The sequence below is a fragment of the Equus asinus genome, chromosome 20 (assembly GCF_041296235.1).
Source record: "Equus asinus isolate D_3611 breed Donkey chromosome 20, EquAss-T2T_v2, whole genome shotgun sequence".
Classification (NCBI taxonomy): domain Eukaryota; kingdom Metazoa; phylum Chordata; class Mammalia; order Perissodactyla; family Equidae; genus Equus; species Equus asinus.
Genome location: NC_091809.1, coordinates 67,805,311 through 67,824,522, shown reverse-complemented (window position 1 = coordinate 67,824,522; position 19,212 = coordinate 67,805,311). Strand labels below are relative to the sequence as shown.

General features: G+C 48.0%; 1 protein-coding gene across 1 annotated transcript; it reads left to right on the top strand.

The window, feature by feature from the left end:
* The first annotated feature begins 7,185 nt into the window (after window positions 1-7,185).
* On the top strand, window positions 7,186-18,985 carry MTNR1B (melatonin receptor 1B). Its single transcript, XM_044753476.2, has 2 exons — window positions 7,186-7,443; window positions 17,672-18,985. The coding sequence occupies exons 1-2, from the start codon at window positions 7,221-7,223 to the stop codon at window positions 18,589-18,591; spliced, it is 1,143 nt and encodes a 380-aa protein (XP_044609411.1). The 5' UTR covers window positions 7,186-7,220; the 3' UTR covers window positions 18,592-18,985.
* Window positions 18,986-19,212: the final 227 nt, after the last annotated feature.

The window sequence follows — 19,212 nt, the reverse complement described above, 5'->3', positions numbered from 1 at the left end:
AGTGGTAACACGTTATCTGGATATGCCCAAGAAACAACAATTATTATTAGAGGTAGCCCTGGCCAGGGAATGTGGGTGCAGAAGGAAAAAGAAGAGGTATAGGAGTAGAGGGTAACAATGAGAGGTCTGTGGATGTAGACCCCACAAGCAGACCAACCTTATTTTGCTTTCTTCTAATGGTGAAGGTGGGTCCTAGATGCCAGAAGGATCCTGTGTAGAGGAATGGATGTGGGGGCCAATGGGTGTGACAGGTATATGTTGGTGAAACAATGGGCAGTGAATTCTCAGGAATTTCAGCCAAGTGTTCATCCACTTCCATGATGTCCCCAGGCACGGGATGAAGAATCCAGCCTCCTCTTAGGATAGACCATTTTCTGGATCAAACCATCCATGCGCTGAACAACAGACTGAAGGGAGTCAACCAATCAATTGATGGGTGTCTGTGCTCTGCCTCCTGCCCGATTGCGCAGGTGATGACACTCTTACAGACAAGCTGGTGTTCCACGTTTAATCCATGTCTTCTTCAATGACTGCTGAGGCTTGTCGGGGGTGGGTGGCTTTTGGGCCAAAGATACAGACATTCTCACAGTGCATTATGAAGGGCTGCTCTTCCAAGCACAGGAGCAGACTCGAATCTCTGTGATAAAGAAGACTTCAGCTTGGCTGTGGACATTTAGTTTGGGGACTAGGCCAGCCCAGGTCCTGGTTAATTAACTTGGCTGGAAAGAAATTAGTTCTAGTTAAGCACCACAGGAAGAATCCATAGCAAGTCACTCATCTTTTTTTTTTTTAAAGATTTTATTTTTTTCCTTTTTCTCCCCAAAGCCTCCCGGTACATAGTTGTATATTCTTAGTTGTGGGTCCTTCTAGTTGTGGCATGTGGGACACTGCCTCAGCGTGGTTTGATGAGCAGTGCCATGTCCGCGCCCAGGATTCGAACTGTCGAAACACTGGGCCGCCTACAGCGGAGCGCACGAACTTAACCACTCAGCCACGGGGACAGCCCCAGTCACTCATCTTTAAAATTCTGCCCCAGGCTGAGTTTCTACTCAGGAGCCTTGGAGGCACAGGTGCGATATTGATTGTGGCCCCTGTGTGCTGATAACAGGCAGTCTCTGGGGAAGAGGCCTGATCTGCTAACAGTATCTCTGCAGGGGCACTGGGTATTCACCTAAGATAAATGTGACCCCCAAGAGACAGGAGGGTGGATACACACCCCACCTGGCTGAGGCTCCAGGACGATACATTAGCACCCTCTGCCCCCAGAGACAGAGTCCACATTGGCCTCTGGACCTTACTGTTCTTGCCAGGGTCTCACTTTCCTAATAGCTTATCCTTTGCCTGATTTCCCTATGGTTGGGTCCCCTCACCCCAGGATTTAAAAACAAGCATTACAATTCCAAAATAGATTTCCTTCTGTAGAAGTCAAAACCATCACATCAGGACAGCGCTTTCACTTCAATCTTTCTGCTGATGATTGTCAGCTTATAATTATCCTTATTAGAAAAGAATATTGTTGTAGCAAATTGTAAACTATAAACAAAAAACTTCCAATAAAGCAAAAATTAAACAACTTTAATTATACATATTTTGCTAAATAATCCATTCTAGACTGTGTGACAATAGAGAAACACTGACGTGGTATTTAGCAGATTCAGAGGGAAGGGCCAGGCCCCTGCTTGAACGTTGAGCTATTAGATTAGATTCAAATCTGAAATAACCAGGACAGAAACTCTCACTCTGCTGTTTCCCCCGAAGGGAAGGAAAAAGTCAGAAAAGGTAAAGATCGTGTAACTGGCAGCAGAAAGAGTTTCCTGCTTGGCCCCTGGACCGCTCTGCTGGTCTCTGCCTCGGGCACGTGCTGAGGAACAGGAGGAAGACTGTCCAGAAGGTAGCTTTTCTTGTTGTGTTGTTTTGTTTTCACTCTTTAGTTGTGCAGTATCGCTCCTTCCAGACTATTCTTCACTTCAGGAAAAGATGAGGGCAGCTTCACTAAGCCAGGCAGTGGTATGTCTTCGAAGTAATCTAGGAAATCCATCTTTTTCAAAACGTACAAAGGCATTTTCTCCCAGGATTCAACCTGCTCAAAATTGTCCAGCTTCCCTATCCTTCGCTTGAGGTGGAGAAGAGTCTAGAGGTTTCCATATTCCCCAATGCAAGAGCAAAACTGCACCAGGTTTTGGAATCAGCCTACCTTTGAGACCCACTAGCTGGGCAACTGTGGGCAGATTTTTTAACCTCTCTGAATCCGTTTCTTCACAGTACACAGTAATCATACCCACCACTTAGAGATGTGAGGATTAAGTGAAAGAATCCACAAGTCTAGTACATACTAAACACTCAATGTTGGCTGTGGCTGCTATTATTATTGCTTAGGGATTGTTAAAAGGGCAAGTGGTTGTTTCAGCCATGTAGCAAGCTGATTACTAAAATGAATTTTGATTATATTATTTGTATATTTCATGCTGGGGGAATAAAAGCCATTACGCAATCAGTAAAACAAATGGATTCTGTTAGACAGCTGGGTAACAGACTCATCTCGGCCACTCATCAGCCACCAACCTTGGCAAGTTACTTATCTCTGAGAATCCACTCCCTTCTTTTCCAGCTGGGCCAATCATACCTGCCTCCCAGGCCTCACAGCTCTGCTGAGGGGAGACACAAGATGGCCCATGTAAAGTGGTTTGGAAAAGGTTTCAAGAACCATCCAGAGGGAAAGGCATTATTGCTGGAATGTGGGGAGCTGAGCTTCTATGAGCATATTTTGATTTGAGTTTGACCTTGGGCGTAGGTGTAAGGAAAACCAGTCCTGCTCATTTTTGTAACCCTAGGACGCTCCGAAGGTGTTCAAAATGTTGATTTATTTTGTTTAGAAACCAGCTGGGAATCCTGAAGCTCTCTCCTCTGTCTCTCTCCCTTCCCTTCTCTAGGTTTGATTTTTCCTCCCATATAATTTCATTTCACTGTTGGCAGCCTTTATTGGTTCCACCTATTGTGAAAAGAATCTCCTTATATGAAGAGGCCATCAGCCTGGAACACTGGAAGCTGTCATCACCCTTCTACACTTGGATGTCAACATGGGAACTGCTTTATACCATAGCCATCCTCTCTGCATTGGAAGGGAAGCCTGCAGACGCCTCTGGGGTAGGGTACAGTTGTCTGCCAAACCCCTCCACAGCTTCCACTGAGCTTGGGGTCAAGTCCAGAGTCTTCAAGTGGCTTGGTGGCTCACCTGGACCAGTTCCTGACCACTCCTCCAGCCCAATTTCTAGCCTCTCCACCCTGAGCTCACTCCTTCTGGGATGTCCTCAGTTCCTTGGATGTGCCAGCCTCTCTCTTAAATCTGGGCACCCCTCTCCATTACCTCAGATGCCATTGCTCCAACCTCCTCACCGTTGGGACTTTCCTCTCTAGACTTGCTTTAGTTTGTCTGTTGGTAGTGGGATGGATTCTGTTTGGGCTGAGGATGTATGAGCCATGGGGCATTTTTGCCCTCCATGGCAGCAACCCTCCTTCTTCCACTGCCCCTCTCTTTTAAGTAGACTTTATTTTCTAGAGCAGTTTTAGGTTCACAGCAAAATTGAGCAGAAAGTATAAAGAGTCTCACACATCCCCTACCCCCAGACATGCACAGTCTCCTCCATTACCAACATCCTCCACCAGAATGGTGCGTCCGTTACAACTGACGAACCTACGTTGTCATATCATGAACACCCAAAGTCCGTAGTTCACTTTAGGGTTCACTCTTGGTGTTGTACATTCTGTGGGTTTGGACAAATGCATAATGACATGTATCCACCATTGTAGTACCATACAGAGGAGTTTCACTGCCCTAAAAATCCTCTGTCTCTGCCTGTTCATCCTTCCCACTCTGCTAACCCCTGGCAACTGCTGATCTTTTTACTGTCTCCATAGTTTTGCCTTTTCCAGAATGTTATATAGTTGGAATCATACAGTATGTAGCCTTTTCAAATTGGCTTCTCTCACTTAGTAATGTGCATTTCAGGTTCCTCCAAGTCTCTTCATGGCTTGATAGCTTATTTCTTTTTAATGCTGAACAATATTCCATTGTCTGGATGTACCAGTTTATTTATCCACTCACCTACTGAGAGACATCTTGCTTGCATCTAAGTTTTGGAAATTATGAATAAAACTACTATAAACATCCGTGTGCAGGTTTTTGTACAGATAGAAGTTTTCGACTCCTTCAGGTAAATACCAAGGAGCAATTGTGATTGCTGGATTGTAAGGTAAGATTATATTTTGTTTTGAAAGAAACCACCAAACTGTCTTCCCAAATAGTTGTACCATTACCCTGCCCTTTTAAGGCACAACTTGGCCAGCTGTGCCAGGATACAGCATTGTCTTCTCAGGCAGAGAGCACCCGAATCCCTAGTGTCCAGAAGTCTTGGGATACACTCTTGTGGATACATGCACGATAACATCCCAGGGCAGCACAGGGCAAATTTCTATGTGTCAAGCTCAATTGACCAAATATACATTATTGGTGTATCTGAACTGGGGCAACTTATACTGTATGCAACTCACCTGTTGCTATGAGGGCTGTTGCAAGCCAGAGAAGTGCCACTATGTGTCTGCTACAAGTGCATGTGTAAGAACAGGGAAAGCATGGCTGTCCCTTCTTCCTGCAAATGCCCCTTGACACTCACACCATCCCCCTGTGTCTCCTTCTCCTCCTCCTCCTGTAGCTCTTCTACCAACCAGCTGGTCATTCCTCCTTATTCATCAGGCATTGGCCTCCCAACTCATAGTTCCCCTTTTCTCTCACCACCATAATATCCACCCCCTGACTCTTCAGTTCCTTGACCTTCTCATTTCCAATAAGCTTTCCCCTCATCTTCCTCCAGCAACCCACTCCCATTATCACCCTCGGAGCCCACACAGCAACAGGATCTGCACTCCTCAGAAATCTCAGTTTCAAACAAGTCACTCTCTCAATACCACAACCTAGTTTGTCAGATTCACCCACCACAATTCTTTGAATCCAATCCCTCCAATCCCTGGATCCCACCCCTTCCTCATGGCCCATCAGCTCCCTTCTGTTTTCTCATCATCTCCCATTTAATGTAGATCCTGGGGTCCATCTTCCCATCATGCCCTTGCGCTTCCTTCTGTTATTTACTCCTAACGGGCAGATCCCAATCCTGGGAGAAGCTCCCCTGCCTTCTCTGTGCCTGTCCTGAGCAGCTCCAAGTTGCTAATAACAACTCACCCAAAGAGAGTGACTCAATTAACAACTCACCCAAAGAGAGTGACTCACTTCAGTTTTAGCCACGGTCTTAAGCCACACAGGGACACTCACTCTCCTGACACACCTGCTGTGCTTTCCTAGTTAACGTTTCCATTTTCTGCAATGACATTTCATACTCTCTCCTGTCTTCAAAACTCACACACTCTCTCCCCTGGAAACCTGGCTAATGAGATAGGCTCAAACTGTCTGAGAATATAGCAGCTGGAGAGGAACACTCTCATCTCCTCCCACCAACCTAGAAACATTTCTGAATTTGTACTCCGCTTCCGCTTCCTTTCTACTGTAGGGGAGAAAGCTTCTCTCCTAACAATAATATTCCTTCCTCGGGCTCTGGGTGGGCTCCGCTCTCCAGGAGTTCGTACCTTTAATTGTCATCTCCTTCTGCACCATCACATCATTACAGTCTCCCCCTCCACTGCATTCTTCCTTTTTGGGGGCTGGGTAGGATGGAAGTAGGAGAGTATAATTTACATAAAATAACACAACACAAATAACTTCCCGGAAATTCATTTTGTGCTCTGTTTCCAGTCAATCCTCACCCTCATAGGCAACAATTGTTCTGATTTCTATCAGCATAGATTAATTTTTCCTGCTTTTGAACATCATACAAATGGAATTGTACCGTATGCAGCCTTTTGTATCTGGCTTCTTTTGTTCAATACAATATTTTTGAGATTAATTCATGTTGTTGTGTATATCAGTAGTTTTTATTTTACTGAAGAGTATTCCACTGTATAAATACCACACTTTGTTTACCCATTCATCCGTTGATGGACATTTGGGCTGTTTCCAGGTGTGGGTTACAGTAAATAAGGCTGCTCTAGACATTCTTGCACAAGTCTGGGAGGGCATATGTTTCATTTTCATTTCATCTCTGGTCATGGGATGGTATATGTTTAACTGCATCAGAAACTGCCAAACAGCCCTTTAAAGTGGCTGTACCAGTCTGCATTCTCATAAAAGCAATGTGTGAGGGTGCCAGGTGCTTCACCTCCTCAACGAATTTAAGATTTCAGTCATTTTGATTTTAGTGATTCTAGCGATGTGAAAAGTGCATAGGACAGGGCTTGGCATAAAATTAGCCCTCTAAAGAGGTTAGCTACTGTTATTATCAGAGGAGGTGCTCGAACATTTTAATAAAGGGCATCTGAGTTCCTTCTTTCTTATAATCATATCTCACTCTTCTTTTTGTTCTAATCCCTCCAAAAAACATATTATAATAACCCCCAGTACTGACCATACCTCTTTTTAAGTATTATCAAGTTTAAATAGATGCTCATAAATCTATTATTGTCTTGGCTTTATAAAGGGCACAGGGCAGAGGCATCACCAAGGCCTCCCACGATAAACAGCAAGTGCTCAATAAGTAGCACAGATTTGCCTTTCTCCTGCAGCTGCCGAGCGTGTGATCCTCTACTCTGCTTTGCTCTGGGATCTGTCCCCACCCCCCGGAAGTTATAGTCTCTTTGGAGCTGCACACTCCCACGGGGGCCCTCAAGCCTCGTCCTTCTGACAATGAATCAGCAGGTCACGACCACCACCACCTTACCCAGGCCACAAACCCGGGTGTCCCTTCCTGGGCACAGCTTCTCTGGTGTGAAATCTGGGGTCTCAGGTGTGGTGGTGCCCTCAGGAACTGAGGTCTGACCTGGGCCAGGCACGTGCTAGACTCTTGAGTCACAGCTGCTCCGGAGCGAGGAGCCACCGAGGGACACACTCCTTTAGGCAACGCCTGCACCTCAACTCCTCCTCCCATTCCTACATTTTTCTCCGCCCCCTGCCCACGCTTAATTAATTATCTCCTTTACGTCCCTCCTCCCTGGCCTCCTCCTAAGCCCGCCGGGTAGAGTAGCGGGCAGCAGGAGCGCCCGGCTCGGCTGGGCACTGTGCACTTGTTGGCGAGCGGGGTGGGGCGCGGCGGCCGGCGCGCTGCGCGGGAGGGTCCGCGATGCCCGAGAACAGCTCCTTCTCCAACTGCTGCGAGCCCGGCGGGCGGGCCGTGCGCCCGGGCTGGCCCGGGGCTGGCGGCGCGCGGCCCTCCGGCACGCCCCGGCCTCCCTGGGTGGCGCCCGCGCTGGCCGCCGTGCTTATCGTCACCACCGCGGTGGACATCGTGGGCAACCTCCTGGTCATCCTCTCGGTGCTCAGGAACCGCAAGCTCCGGAACGCAGGTGAGCGCCAAGCCCCCTGTTGGGGTCAGGCGGTTCCCTGACGTCTCGTTTTGCTTCTCACTCCCAAATCCGCCTCCGTGTCCTTCCTCAGTCCCAGGCGTCCCGTTCCCTTCTCTCTAACCTAGTCCCCAAGTTTGGTCCTGAGCTCAAAAGTTAGGGTGAGTTGCTGCCTTCCCCCGACATGCGGCTCTGGCGCCCAACTGTTGCAGTTGCCCAGGGCGCGCTTGGCGCATCAGCATGAACTGGGCAAAGTTTTTTCTCATGCACTTTTTGGCAGGGCGCTGGCGCTGTGGGGACCCACGCGGCCGGACGCCGTCGCTATCCGTGGCGCTCCAATTTCTGCCGGTCCAGATGGGGCCCCTATCTGGCATCAGAAATCTCACAATCTTCGACCACCTCTCCTTCCAGTGCAAGCACTGTGGCTTCACGTAGTGGGTGCTTAGAAAACATTTGCTGAGACAATGAGAGAATGAATGGAAGCGCTCCCGTGGGTTTTGTGTTGGCAACTTATCTCCGGGTCATCTAAAGATCCAGTTCCAACTGAGAGAGTGCGAATGCAGAAATCGCGGGCTCTGCTTGGAGTGAACTAAACTGTTTTGAGGTAATGTGCTCCTTTCTGAAGACAGGAAATTCGTGGGATTAGCCAAAGATTAGAACAATGGTTGGCTAAATAGCGCTGCATGTTGAAAGTATTTTTTTCCCTTCTGATCACCTCTCATTCCAATTTTCCCCATACTCAGGTCTACAAGGGAACCAAACGAGAGGGAGGGAGGATCTGAACTCTGGCCCTGAGGGGTCATTGGAGTCTGCTGACCATTTCAGTTTGGGAAGAAGCTCAGTGATCTATTTGTCAATTTGTAATGTCCCAGTTTGGGCCTTAGAGGGGCAACTCAGATATTAGAGTAAGTTAAAATGAAAATATAGCAGGAGAAAATGAATTATTATATAGCTTTAAAATGCTCTTCTAAGGAGCTAGACCATTCAGAAAGGCCATTTTTAGTAAATGGTTGTACATATATATTTTATATGGCCGTGTGACTCCAGGATTTTTAGTTAAAGAACAAACAATAAAAATGTGAGCTTCTCTCCATAATATGGGAATCTTGACGTTATTAAGAGGAAGTAAGCTTTTTAATTTGGTCATTTCGGTAGTGGTGGCTAGTATCATCTCGGATACTTTTTTCAATCTATTATTGTGTCCTTTGAGTAAGAGCTTATCATTAGGAGAGCGCAGGTTATGATTAGAAAGCTGTGTTTAATGTTTTTGATCATATTGCCCCTTTGCAGCAGCCATAAACATTTATTTCCTGCGCAGGGAGGCAGGAGGGAGGCAGGGGCGTGCCCTCCAGGTATGGACACTGTCCACTTTTCTCCCTGACTCTTCAGGTGTTTGGAGAAGGCTAGGTGGGCTGTGGTTAGCTGCTCAGTGATTTGGGCTGCCTCCCACTGGAGAGGTGGCAGGGGAGTGGGTGCTGCTTCCTTTGGCCTGAGGCAGCAAGCATCTGCCGCCTCTTCTGTCCTGCTGAGGGCTGATGTCTTCTGTGCTCCTAGCAGGGCTCACAGTATCCTTATTGATTCAAGAGCATGGCCAGGGTGGGTGATGAGCACGTTAAGTTGCTGGCACATCCTCTGTACTTTCCTTCCCACCTCCTGGTGATTCTGCTAAAGCCCAGAACAGAAAAATTTTTTAACACTATATCTAAATGACATTAATTCCTGGCACAATGGTGGGTGCTCTAGTCATGCAATTTAACCAGTTTTTATTAGATTATTGGCTTTATTGATGATAGCTATAAAAAAATCATAGTATTGACTTAAACTAAGTAACTTTGGCAGCGTGAGCTTAAAAACCTACAGCTGGGGCCAGCCCTGTGGCATAGTGTTTAACTTGGCATGCTCCGCTTTGGTGGCCCGGGGTTCACAGGTTCGGATCCCAGGCACGGACCTAGCAGCGCTGGTCAAGCCACACTGTGGCGGTGTTTCCACACAAAATAGAGGAAGATGGCAACAGATATTAGCTCATCAATAATCTTCCTCTCACACACACAAAAAAACCCTACAGAGCTTTGAATAGTTAGCATCCGTTCCACCATTAGTCAGGTCTTCTCTTACTAGAGAGTTTGGATTTACTTTAAGAAACACTTATCTCAGACCTTTACGTAATTAAGTCTGGTTCCTCAATTCATCAGTATTAAGAAGATAGGACTATGACAACGAGAATACGTATATTTCCACTAACCAAGCACACAGCCTTATTAAGGTCATACCACCTTTCTTAGCAGACGTCACTATCCTTCACTTGACTTACAAGCCTAGTTTCTCTGTGGGGCAGACCCTTGTCGTTCATAACAGGGATGCTCCTGATGGCAGGGTAAGTGGTTAGATTGTCTTTTTTTTCCATCTTTTTTTTTATTATGTAAGTTTCAGGTGTACTTCCACATCAGTTTATGCTGCAAAGTGATCACCTGCGGAAGTCTAGTGTTTTTTTTTTTTCTAGACTACCCTGTCTGCAGCTGTGTGTGTTGGGTTGACTTTCTCAGAGACAGCCCTAGAGAAAGGCAGACAGGGAGGGATGGAGGGAAGGTGGGAGACAAGTTCAAGGCACTGACCCAACTTAGAAGGTAAGGCCAGGTGTGTGGTTCACTTTTTACTATATTCCCAGAGCCTTGCACAGTGCGTGGCACCCAGTTGGCATTTCACACTTCTCGGTGTGGTGCTTCCTGGGGCCCCACCACATTTGACCTCTCCTGACAGTGTGTGAGGACTTTGCCTTGTGCCCACCCTTGCCACCCTTACCCTCTATCTACACCTGGCTAACAGTAGTGCCTGTACTTTTTATCTCTTCCTCTCCCTGCTCTTCTGGAACCTTCCTTCATCAAGTGCCTTCTCTCTCTTCTGTATTTTCAACGTTCGTCTCTTTCCCTTTAGCCTACACACACACATACATACACACACACTCACACACACACACACGGGGTCTCTGGAGTTTAAAAGAAAAAAGATTCTTCCTTGATTTTTTGTCTCCTTTGAACTTCATGGCCACATCTTTCCTTCCCTTCTCAGCCAGACGTGTTAATATAACAGTTTATAGCCACTGCCTCCCATTTCCTCCTCAGTCCTCTGGGGTCTGGCCTCCTCAGAAATGTCCCTATGGGCTGTGTGACCCTGAGGGCTGCTCCCTCCTTGGGACCTTTCATTCCCTTGGCTTACCTGATGCTAGTTTTTGGATCTTCTTCCTCTCTTATTCTCCCAGACACCTGATCCCTGGGAGTCATTCTTGGTCCCCTCACTCCCTGAGTCCTCAGGATTTTGGCTTACAGTATTTCTCAATTCTCCCGCTTCCTGCCCTCCCCACTCTGACTGCCCTAATTTCCTCCTCATCATCTCTTGAGCAAACTATATCCAGAGACTCCGGAGAGCTTGCCCTGCTCCCTCTTCCAGTGGCTGTTAGCACTGCCAGAGTCACCCGTGCCTTCAGTGACTGCCCTCCAGCTACAGAACATGGTCCAGCTCCAGAACACAGCTCACACAGCCAAAGAGGGCCAGCCTACCCGCCCCCACCCACCCCACAACGCAACATTATAGGCTTGTCTCTCTCCTCTCCCCTGGGTGCCGACAAGCTATTGCCCCTTCCCAAACACTCCGTGCTCTCTGATGCACTGCCCTCATCTGGGGAAGCTCCCCAACCTTGTTTCTGCTAGTGAATATCTCTTTCAAACCCCTTCCACATCTCCCCTACAGCATTGTCGATATTTATATTAATACCATGAAAGGCATAGTTACTGTCTTCCCCATCAGACTTCCACGTACCTCCCGATACAGCACCCAGCTCACTGTATTGTGAGTTTTTCTCTCTCCCCACTGGACCATGAACTTGTTGAGAACAGAGACTTTTATTCCATTTCTTTCCACAGAGCCAGGTACATCATAAGAACTGCCTACAAGTGTGTTGACACAAAAGACAGTGGACAAGATCCCAGGAAAGCAGTGGGACGGAGGTATTAATTTTGCTTCATGAGGTGGCATCGACCTCAGTCACAGTGCTCAGCACTGTTCAGGTAGTCAGTACAGTTCTCGGGGAACTAAATTGCTTTGAGCACTGAAAGCCCAAAGTACACCACCCTCTTGTTCTCAAAAGCTTACTGGTACCTCCTGCACAAAGATGTGCCTGCTCCCGTGTGGCTAACAGGATTCACCTACACCACGACTCCCTAAAATTGTGCCTGTCTTGGGCCGGCCCGGTGGCGCAGTGGTTAAGTTCGCACTTTCTGCTTCGGCGGCCCGGGGTTCTCTGGTTCGGATCCCTGGTGCGAACATGGCACCACTTGGCAAGCCATGGTGTGGTAGGCGTCCCACATATAAGGTAGAGGAAAATGGGCATGGATGTTAGCTCAGGGCCAGTCTTCCTCAGCAGAAAAAGAGAGGAGGATTGGCAGCAGATGTTAGCTCAGGGCTAATCTTCCTCAAAAAAAAAAAAAAATTGTGCGTGTCAGGGAGTGACTCCTTAGGGAGTTTGCCCGTTGCCCTCTGGCTTGAGGTTGCCCCCTTTTAAGCTGCCAGTAAAATGTGAGCATCCTGCCATCACCTGTACCATCCAGATAGTCAGCCACACAGAAGAGAGCTGAGAAACATGTCCTTACTGTGACGTTGAGATCATCTCCGTTAGCTGAGAGGAAAGCACAATAGCATCCGTTCTTCGTGGCCCGTAGGCACAGAGACCCTAATTGCCCAGGCAACAGTCAGGAGCCGTGGTCTGACAATGGGTCCTTGTGCTGCAGCTGGCTTAAAAAGGCTGTCAGGAGGTGTTGTAAGTGCAAGTGGCCATTTCTAGGATGGTTCGGTGATTTGTAAGGAGGAAGGATATGAAATATTTGACATTGGGTTTGCCCAGGAAAACATGGAGGATTTGGTTGCTGAACACCCAGGTCCTTGTCTAAGGTCCGCTCTGTCCTTGAGGTGCCCAGCGATGCTCAGAGTCTGCATCCTCTCTTATCTGGACCTAGTGACTGATCATAGGCTTCCTAATGACAGTTTGCAGCCTGGCAGGTGTTTTGCATCCCCAGTTAGATTACAGCAGAGCCTAGATGCAGACCCTTATCCTTGCCACTTCTCCTCCCGCTTGTTGATTGAGAAGGTAAGTAATGAATGAATAAATAGGCTGGCCCTGGACAAAGGCTCTTGAAAGACTTGGGGGAGATATTTAATAGACCCACCGTCCCTGCCCTCTGGGTGTGCCAAGGTGGAGCCCACTTCATCCAGGCTCTAGCCTACCACAGACGATGCATGGAGATGCCACTTGGTGACAGGTGTCTTTTGACCCCCTGAGCTTTCAGGATTAGGAGTGCTTGTTATCAGCCAGAGACCAAAGTGGGCTCCCTTGGACTCCCTCCCTGATGTCGTCTGAGCTTTCCAGCTTCACATGTTGGCTCTGAATACCTTATTATCTCCTCACGGAGCAAAGACGAACACATTTTAAATCCAGTAATTATGTCTTTAGCCAAACAATCAGGAAAGCTCGTAATCCTCTTTAATTCCTCCCATGTAGCTCTCAGTGGCCCAGAGGAGTGAAGACTTTCATGTTTGACTGCCTTTTTTTCAGAAAGTTGGATTCTGTATTTAGCATGAAATACCACAAAACTCAGAAGATACTGATGTTGCTATTAGGTCCTACAATTTCAAATACTTGTTGCTGCAAGAGTCAAAGTTAGGAAATTGGGAAATAAAGTCCCAGTTATTAGGGAGTTTACATTCTAGGGGCAACATCCTGCCTTGTTCACTGTCCTCACCCCACCACTGCTCCTCACATCTTATCTTACAGGGATCCTAGTCCAACAGTATGAGCCCCTTTCTGTGCAACTAATAATATAAAAACAACATAAATAAATAATAGGTAATATTACTATGTTCTTATTATATGCCAGATACAAGTCTCTTTCATTTAGAAGAAAGAGAGAAAAGAACAAGAAAAACACCCTGCACCATCTCCCATCAAAGGATGTTCCTTTCTAAGGACCACTCCATTTCCCTCCTTCCCTGGAAGGCAGAGCTGACGGAGAGAGCAACCTACATACAAAGTTTATCCTCCAACGCTCTACGGAATTTGCCTTTGCTAATATCACCGCTGACCTCTCAACTGCCAAGTTAAGCGGGCACTTTTCTGTTCACTCTCATTTGTGTAGATGACCAAGAAACTGCCCCATTGCCCTCAACCCCCTTGACATTTCTCTTTTCCTGGTTTCCTCCTGTTTCTCTTCTTTCTCGCTCTTTCTCTGTTGCAGTTATAGGCAATTCCCATAATCTGAGAGTTAGTTTCTTGATCTGTAGAATGGAAATCATGCTATCAGCCTTAAAGGATTCTTGTGAGAAACAGTTGGGTCAATTTATGTAAATGCAAATTATAAACTTTAAGGTGCTATACCAATTGTTGTTTTGCTGTTATTATTAAGTGTAATTAAAGTAATAAGATGCTACCTTAAGACTCTCTGAGTGACCTCTTTTGATGGTTAGGGAGGAATGTTTTGTAACAGGCATCTCAGTTATTTTTTTTAACGGATGCTTTGTTGTTGCTAGTGCTGTCAAGTCGATTCTGACTCTTAGTGACGCTGTGTACAGCAGATCGGAAGGAGCCCCTGCTCAGTTTCTTTGCATGTGTGCGCCATCCTCTCACCTTTCGGCACTGTGTCAGATAATGCTCTGCTGCTACTTATACGGTTTTCATGGCCAATTTTTTTGAAAGTGGGTGGTGAGGTCCTTCTTCCTAGTCTGTCTAGTCTGGAAGCTCTGCTGAAGCCTGTCCACCATGGTTGACCATGCTGGTATTTGAAATACCGGTGACATAGCTTTCAGCATCACAGCAACATGTAGCCACCACAGGATGATGACCGACAGATGGGTGGTGTGGTTCCCTGACCAGGAAATGAACCTGGACTGCAGTGTCGAGAATGCCGAACCTTAACCACTAGACCGCCAGAGCTGGCTAGTAGATATTCAGCAATATTTGTTGAGTAAATGACCCAGTGTCGGTCTATTTTATACGGCCTTTTAGCTCAATGACCAGGGCTATGTAGTTTTAAATCCAAAAAAGTCTTTCAGGCATGCAGGAAGAGCGCAGGGAAGAGGGGCAAGGGATGGAGGTAGCTTTACCTTCCAAAATTCTCCTATCTGAAGCCTAGATAGCTCAGCACTGGCTGGCTCCCTCCTGGATTACCCGATTCTCATTAAGGAATAGATGTCCCAGAAAGAAGGAAGGAGGAAGTGAGGATGGAGAGGATTGTGGTGGCTGTGTGTGGGAAGGGATGTGCTCTGCGTGTGAATATTGGAAGGGAATTCCATATTAGTGAACAAAGTCGTGTTGTTGAAGCCTGTCTCCACTAATACAAGTCTGCCTGATGCAGGCAGATGGAAATAAGTCACGCCGGGACTTGTGATCTAAATATTCATTAGCAGCCCGTGCACGGGATGATGAGCAGTGCTGTGTGCGTCCTGATTGATTTCTCACCTGTCTGGGGAAGAAATGGAAAGAGAACTGGATCTCCCCTTGATTATCATCCAAATAGGACCTGCGTTCTTACAGATGGGAGAGAAAACAAGAATTTTATTCACCTAATTTGGAATGGTGTCAAGAAAGCTGGGAGACAGTATGATGTCTGGGCAGATGAATCTACGGCAGGAACTGGTTGATTTCAGCCTTGTAGGAACAGCCGGGGTAATAGGGGAGAGTAATTGAATCACTTTCCACGTGGAGTTGAATGTGCTCTTCCTACTATTTACAAGCTGTTTGCTGGCCTCTGGGGCGTTATTAGGGGATGAGCTACATTAACGCGGCAGAGCTTGACTTGCTTTCCCGGGGAAACAGCTGGCCGAGCTGGCACCGGCTCCCAGCAGCTCTTGACTTTCTCTGCACGTGCCAGAGGGAGACCGATATTCCTGTGTTGGAAAGAAGTGATTTTCTTCACAGAGACAGCCATGTGGAATGTGTGTGAAGAGGGGAAGGAGGACTCCAAAAGAAGAGTGGGAGCTAAGGAAGGGCTCGTCATGGAGAGAAAAGTTCAGTAACTGCTTCAAGTTCACCCGGCCAGAAAGTGGCAGAACTGAGATTACCCAGGTTGTTCCAACTCCCAGTGCCACCTCCAAACATCCAAAGGACACTTAAAATTCTGGGAAGAGACAAGGGTTCCTGATTCAGCTGAAAACAAGAAGTTTGAGACGGATAATCCTTCACTCTCTTGGGACCAAGTGAGGTCTGAGTAGGAGAGTCCGATTCTGAAATCCACCAGGGGAGACAGCAAACAAGGCAGGGAACTAAGAGGAAAAGCAGGAGAACCCTCACATCCCAAGCAGGTCCTCAGATGTGCATTTCTTGCCTTGCAGGACCAACCAGAAAGAATATGAGAGGGCTTTATCCCATTAAGTAAATCCCTAAAATAAGTAGAATAAGAAAGAATCTAGCAGTTCAATCCGAGGCAGGGTTTTCCTTTACCATCCAACCTCTACTTGAATACCTCGAGAGACAGGAAGCTCACTGCCTTGCAAGCGCTCTAATTGTCCAAATGATCTCCTTTCTATTCAGTTACATCTTGTCTCCCTCAGGCCCTAACCTAGCTCTGGATTCAGGAGTTCCTAAGTCCTGAGAACTCCCAGGTTGCTAACAGACTTCTTTTCTGTCACTTCTGAGTGGGGTTGACCCCAAGCCTCTGAGGCCAAAAAAGGCACTGCAAGAAGCCTGTCTGTGGGTCTTCCACGTTCCCAATGGCAGTTGGAGCATGTCCCGTGGAATATTCCTCGAGATGGGGTGCACTTACAATCACAAGTGCAGAGTTACTTCACCTGAAGATCAGACTCAGAGGAACTCTCAGCTGGATGGCTCTGAGCCTCCTTTTTTCCAAACCCCCTTGAAGCCAGACCACAGCCCAGCGTCTCCTTGGAGAGTCCCTCCTGTGAATCCATTCCGTCTGCCCTCTGCGTTCAGCCTCTGTCAGACTGGCAGCTGGCACTTCCCCATGTAGCAAGAGGCCTGAAGACTTCAAAGACTGTGTCCAGTGCCCACTGCCTCCTGAGGGCCTCTGCTGGTGGGAGAATAGAGAATATATTACCTTCTGAGCATAGTAGGTGCTTAAAAAGTACAACACTTGGTGAATGAAATAAATAGCATTGGAAATGGAGCTGCTCATATCCTGACCTTCATTTGGCCCAAACGTTCTGGTTCTTGGTACTTTATTCATGAGTCGGTATTGGTTTTAGGATGCAAACGCTTTAGGAACAGAGACTGTTTTTTTTCTTGGATTTAGCTTCATCTCCTCCCTAGAACTCTGGTCCAGAACACGCAAGAAGCATATTCATCAATGGCTGTCATGGTTTCCTGAGCCTGTCTCCTGCTGGCTGAGCTTGGTGATGCTGGAGAACTCTCCATTCAGAAGAGAGAGGCAGTTCAGGAAGTTGGGGAAGGGGAGGGCAAAGCAGGGAGCCCCCTGGCGGATGTGAGATGGGGAGCAGCCACAGCCCCTCCCCGCTCCACAGGCCTGGACTCTGTGCCACCAGGCCAGGTGTCTGCCAACATGGCTGCACATGTAAGGCCCAGACAAGCAGACAGGGGAAAACCAGAACACACGGTTCCCACTCTCAAAACCTTTCTTCTCTTCCACCTGCAAAATGCAACTCACATTTAGAAAAATGAACTAAAGACACTTAGAAAGTAGCCTGTTATCCAGTGGGGAGAAGATGCCAAAGGAGACTATCAGAGAGAGATGCGGGGTCGCGGGCGGGGTGAGAGTACGGAGGGGAGGAGTGTTGATGTTGGTGAATCCACATTCCTGATTTTCAGATTCTCCTCCCCCAGAATCCTTGCTGGAGCTTAAATGGAGCAAAGCCTCTGAGCATCTGTGCCTATCATGAAAATAGATCTTGTGAGTGCCCACTGGGTCCCCAAGCACTTTGCATTGTTGTTTAATTCTCACAGCTAGAGTATAAATTAGGTGTCATTATCCCCATTTTACAAAAGAGAAAAGTAAGACTCAGAGAGCCTGAGTAACTTGCCTTAGTCACACAGCCAGTGAGTAGCAGAGATACAATTTGAGCTCTGAACTCTGTGTCTCCAGAAGCCGCTTGGCTTCCTTCCCAATGCTAACAGTGACTCAGTCACTTTTAAGTAACTGGATAAAGCATAGGCTGTTCTACAGAGTAGAAATCGTGGGGTCTCGTGCTGACTCTTGCTTCCTGTTTCCTGCTCCAGGTAATTTGTTCCTGGTGAGTCTGGCATTGGCTGACCTGGTGGTGGCCTTGTACCCCTACCCCCTAATTCTTGTGGCCATCTTCCATGATGGCTGGGCCCTGGGGGAAGTGCATTGCAAGGCCAGCGCCTTCGTGATGGGCCTGAGTGTCATCGGCTCCGTCTTCAACATCACCGCCATTGCCATTAACCGCTACTGCTGCGTCTGCCACAGTGTGGCCTACCAGCGGATCTGCCGGCACTGGCACGCCCGCCTCTACATCTGCCTCGTCTGGCTGCTCACTGTGGTGGCTCTGGTGCCCAACTTCTCTGTGGGGTCCCTGGAGTACGACCCGCGCATCTACTCCTGCACCTTCATCCAGACAGCCAGCGCTGAGTACACGGCTGCAGTGGTGGTCATCCACTTCTTCCTCCCCATCGCCGTCGTGTCCTTCTGTTACCTGCGCATCTGGGTGCTGGTGCTCCAGGCTCGCAGGAAGGTCAAGTCAGAGAACAAGCTGCGCCTGAGGTCCAGTGACGTCCGGAGCTTTCTAACCATGTTCCTGGTGTTTGTGATCTTCGCCATCTGCTGGGCCCCACTCAACTGTATTGGCCTCGCTGTGGCCATCAACCCGGAAGAAATGGCTCCCCAGGTCCCAGAGTGGCTCTTTGTCACTAGCTACTTCCTGGCTTATTTCAATAGCTGCCTTAATGCCATCGTCTATGGGCTGCTGAACCAGAACTTCCGCAAGGAATACAAGAACATTGTCTCAGCCTTCTGGAAACCACAGCACTGCTTTCAGGACACCTCCAAGGGGAGCCAGGCTGAGGGGCAGCAGAACCAAGCTCCACCTGTTGTTAATGCCCTGCACCCCATCCAGGCAGACGCTCTGGAGCCTGAACAAACTCATGAAATGGTGGGAGTGAGTCTGCTCCAAGGGTGAGGTCAAGCGGCCTGCTGGGCCATGCTGTCCTGTTTGCATGACAGTACACGGCACGTGGAACTTCATCCTGTGGACCAGAAGCACATTAGCACCTTTGGTTCCTGCTGGTCAGGGGAATGCCTACAGGTACTGGCTGCCACACCCTAGTGAGCCTGGCACTGGACCAGGCAGACACTCTCCCAGTGGTGCACTGGGGGCTTGGTATATGCAAGGACTGAGGAAGGAACAGGATAAGAAAAGGCCTGGGCAGAAAAGGGCAGTTCTTTTCATGGGCTGCCCTCTCATCCTCGTGCTTTGGCCTCCTTGCTGCTTTCTTTCTTTCCCCCGAGGGGCGGCAGGAATGGATTTCTTCCTGTTAGCAAGGATGAAAGCGCAAGCTCTTCAGTGCTGGAAGGTGGGTAGCTCTGCAGGCGCCTGGAAGGGTGCAGAGGGCAAGCATCCTACACTCTCTCCCATTGACCTTCCCTACACATACACATGTGTGCATGCACACACACAACCATAGACACACTGCACACTCACCACAACAAACGTACTGTACACACACACATACCACAAACCACTGCACGCACACACACACACACACATTCCTCAGGTGTCTGGAGCACAAAGTCTGCCTGA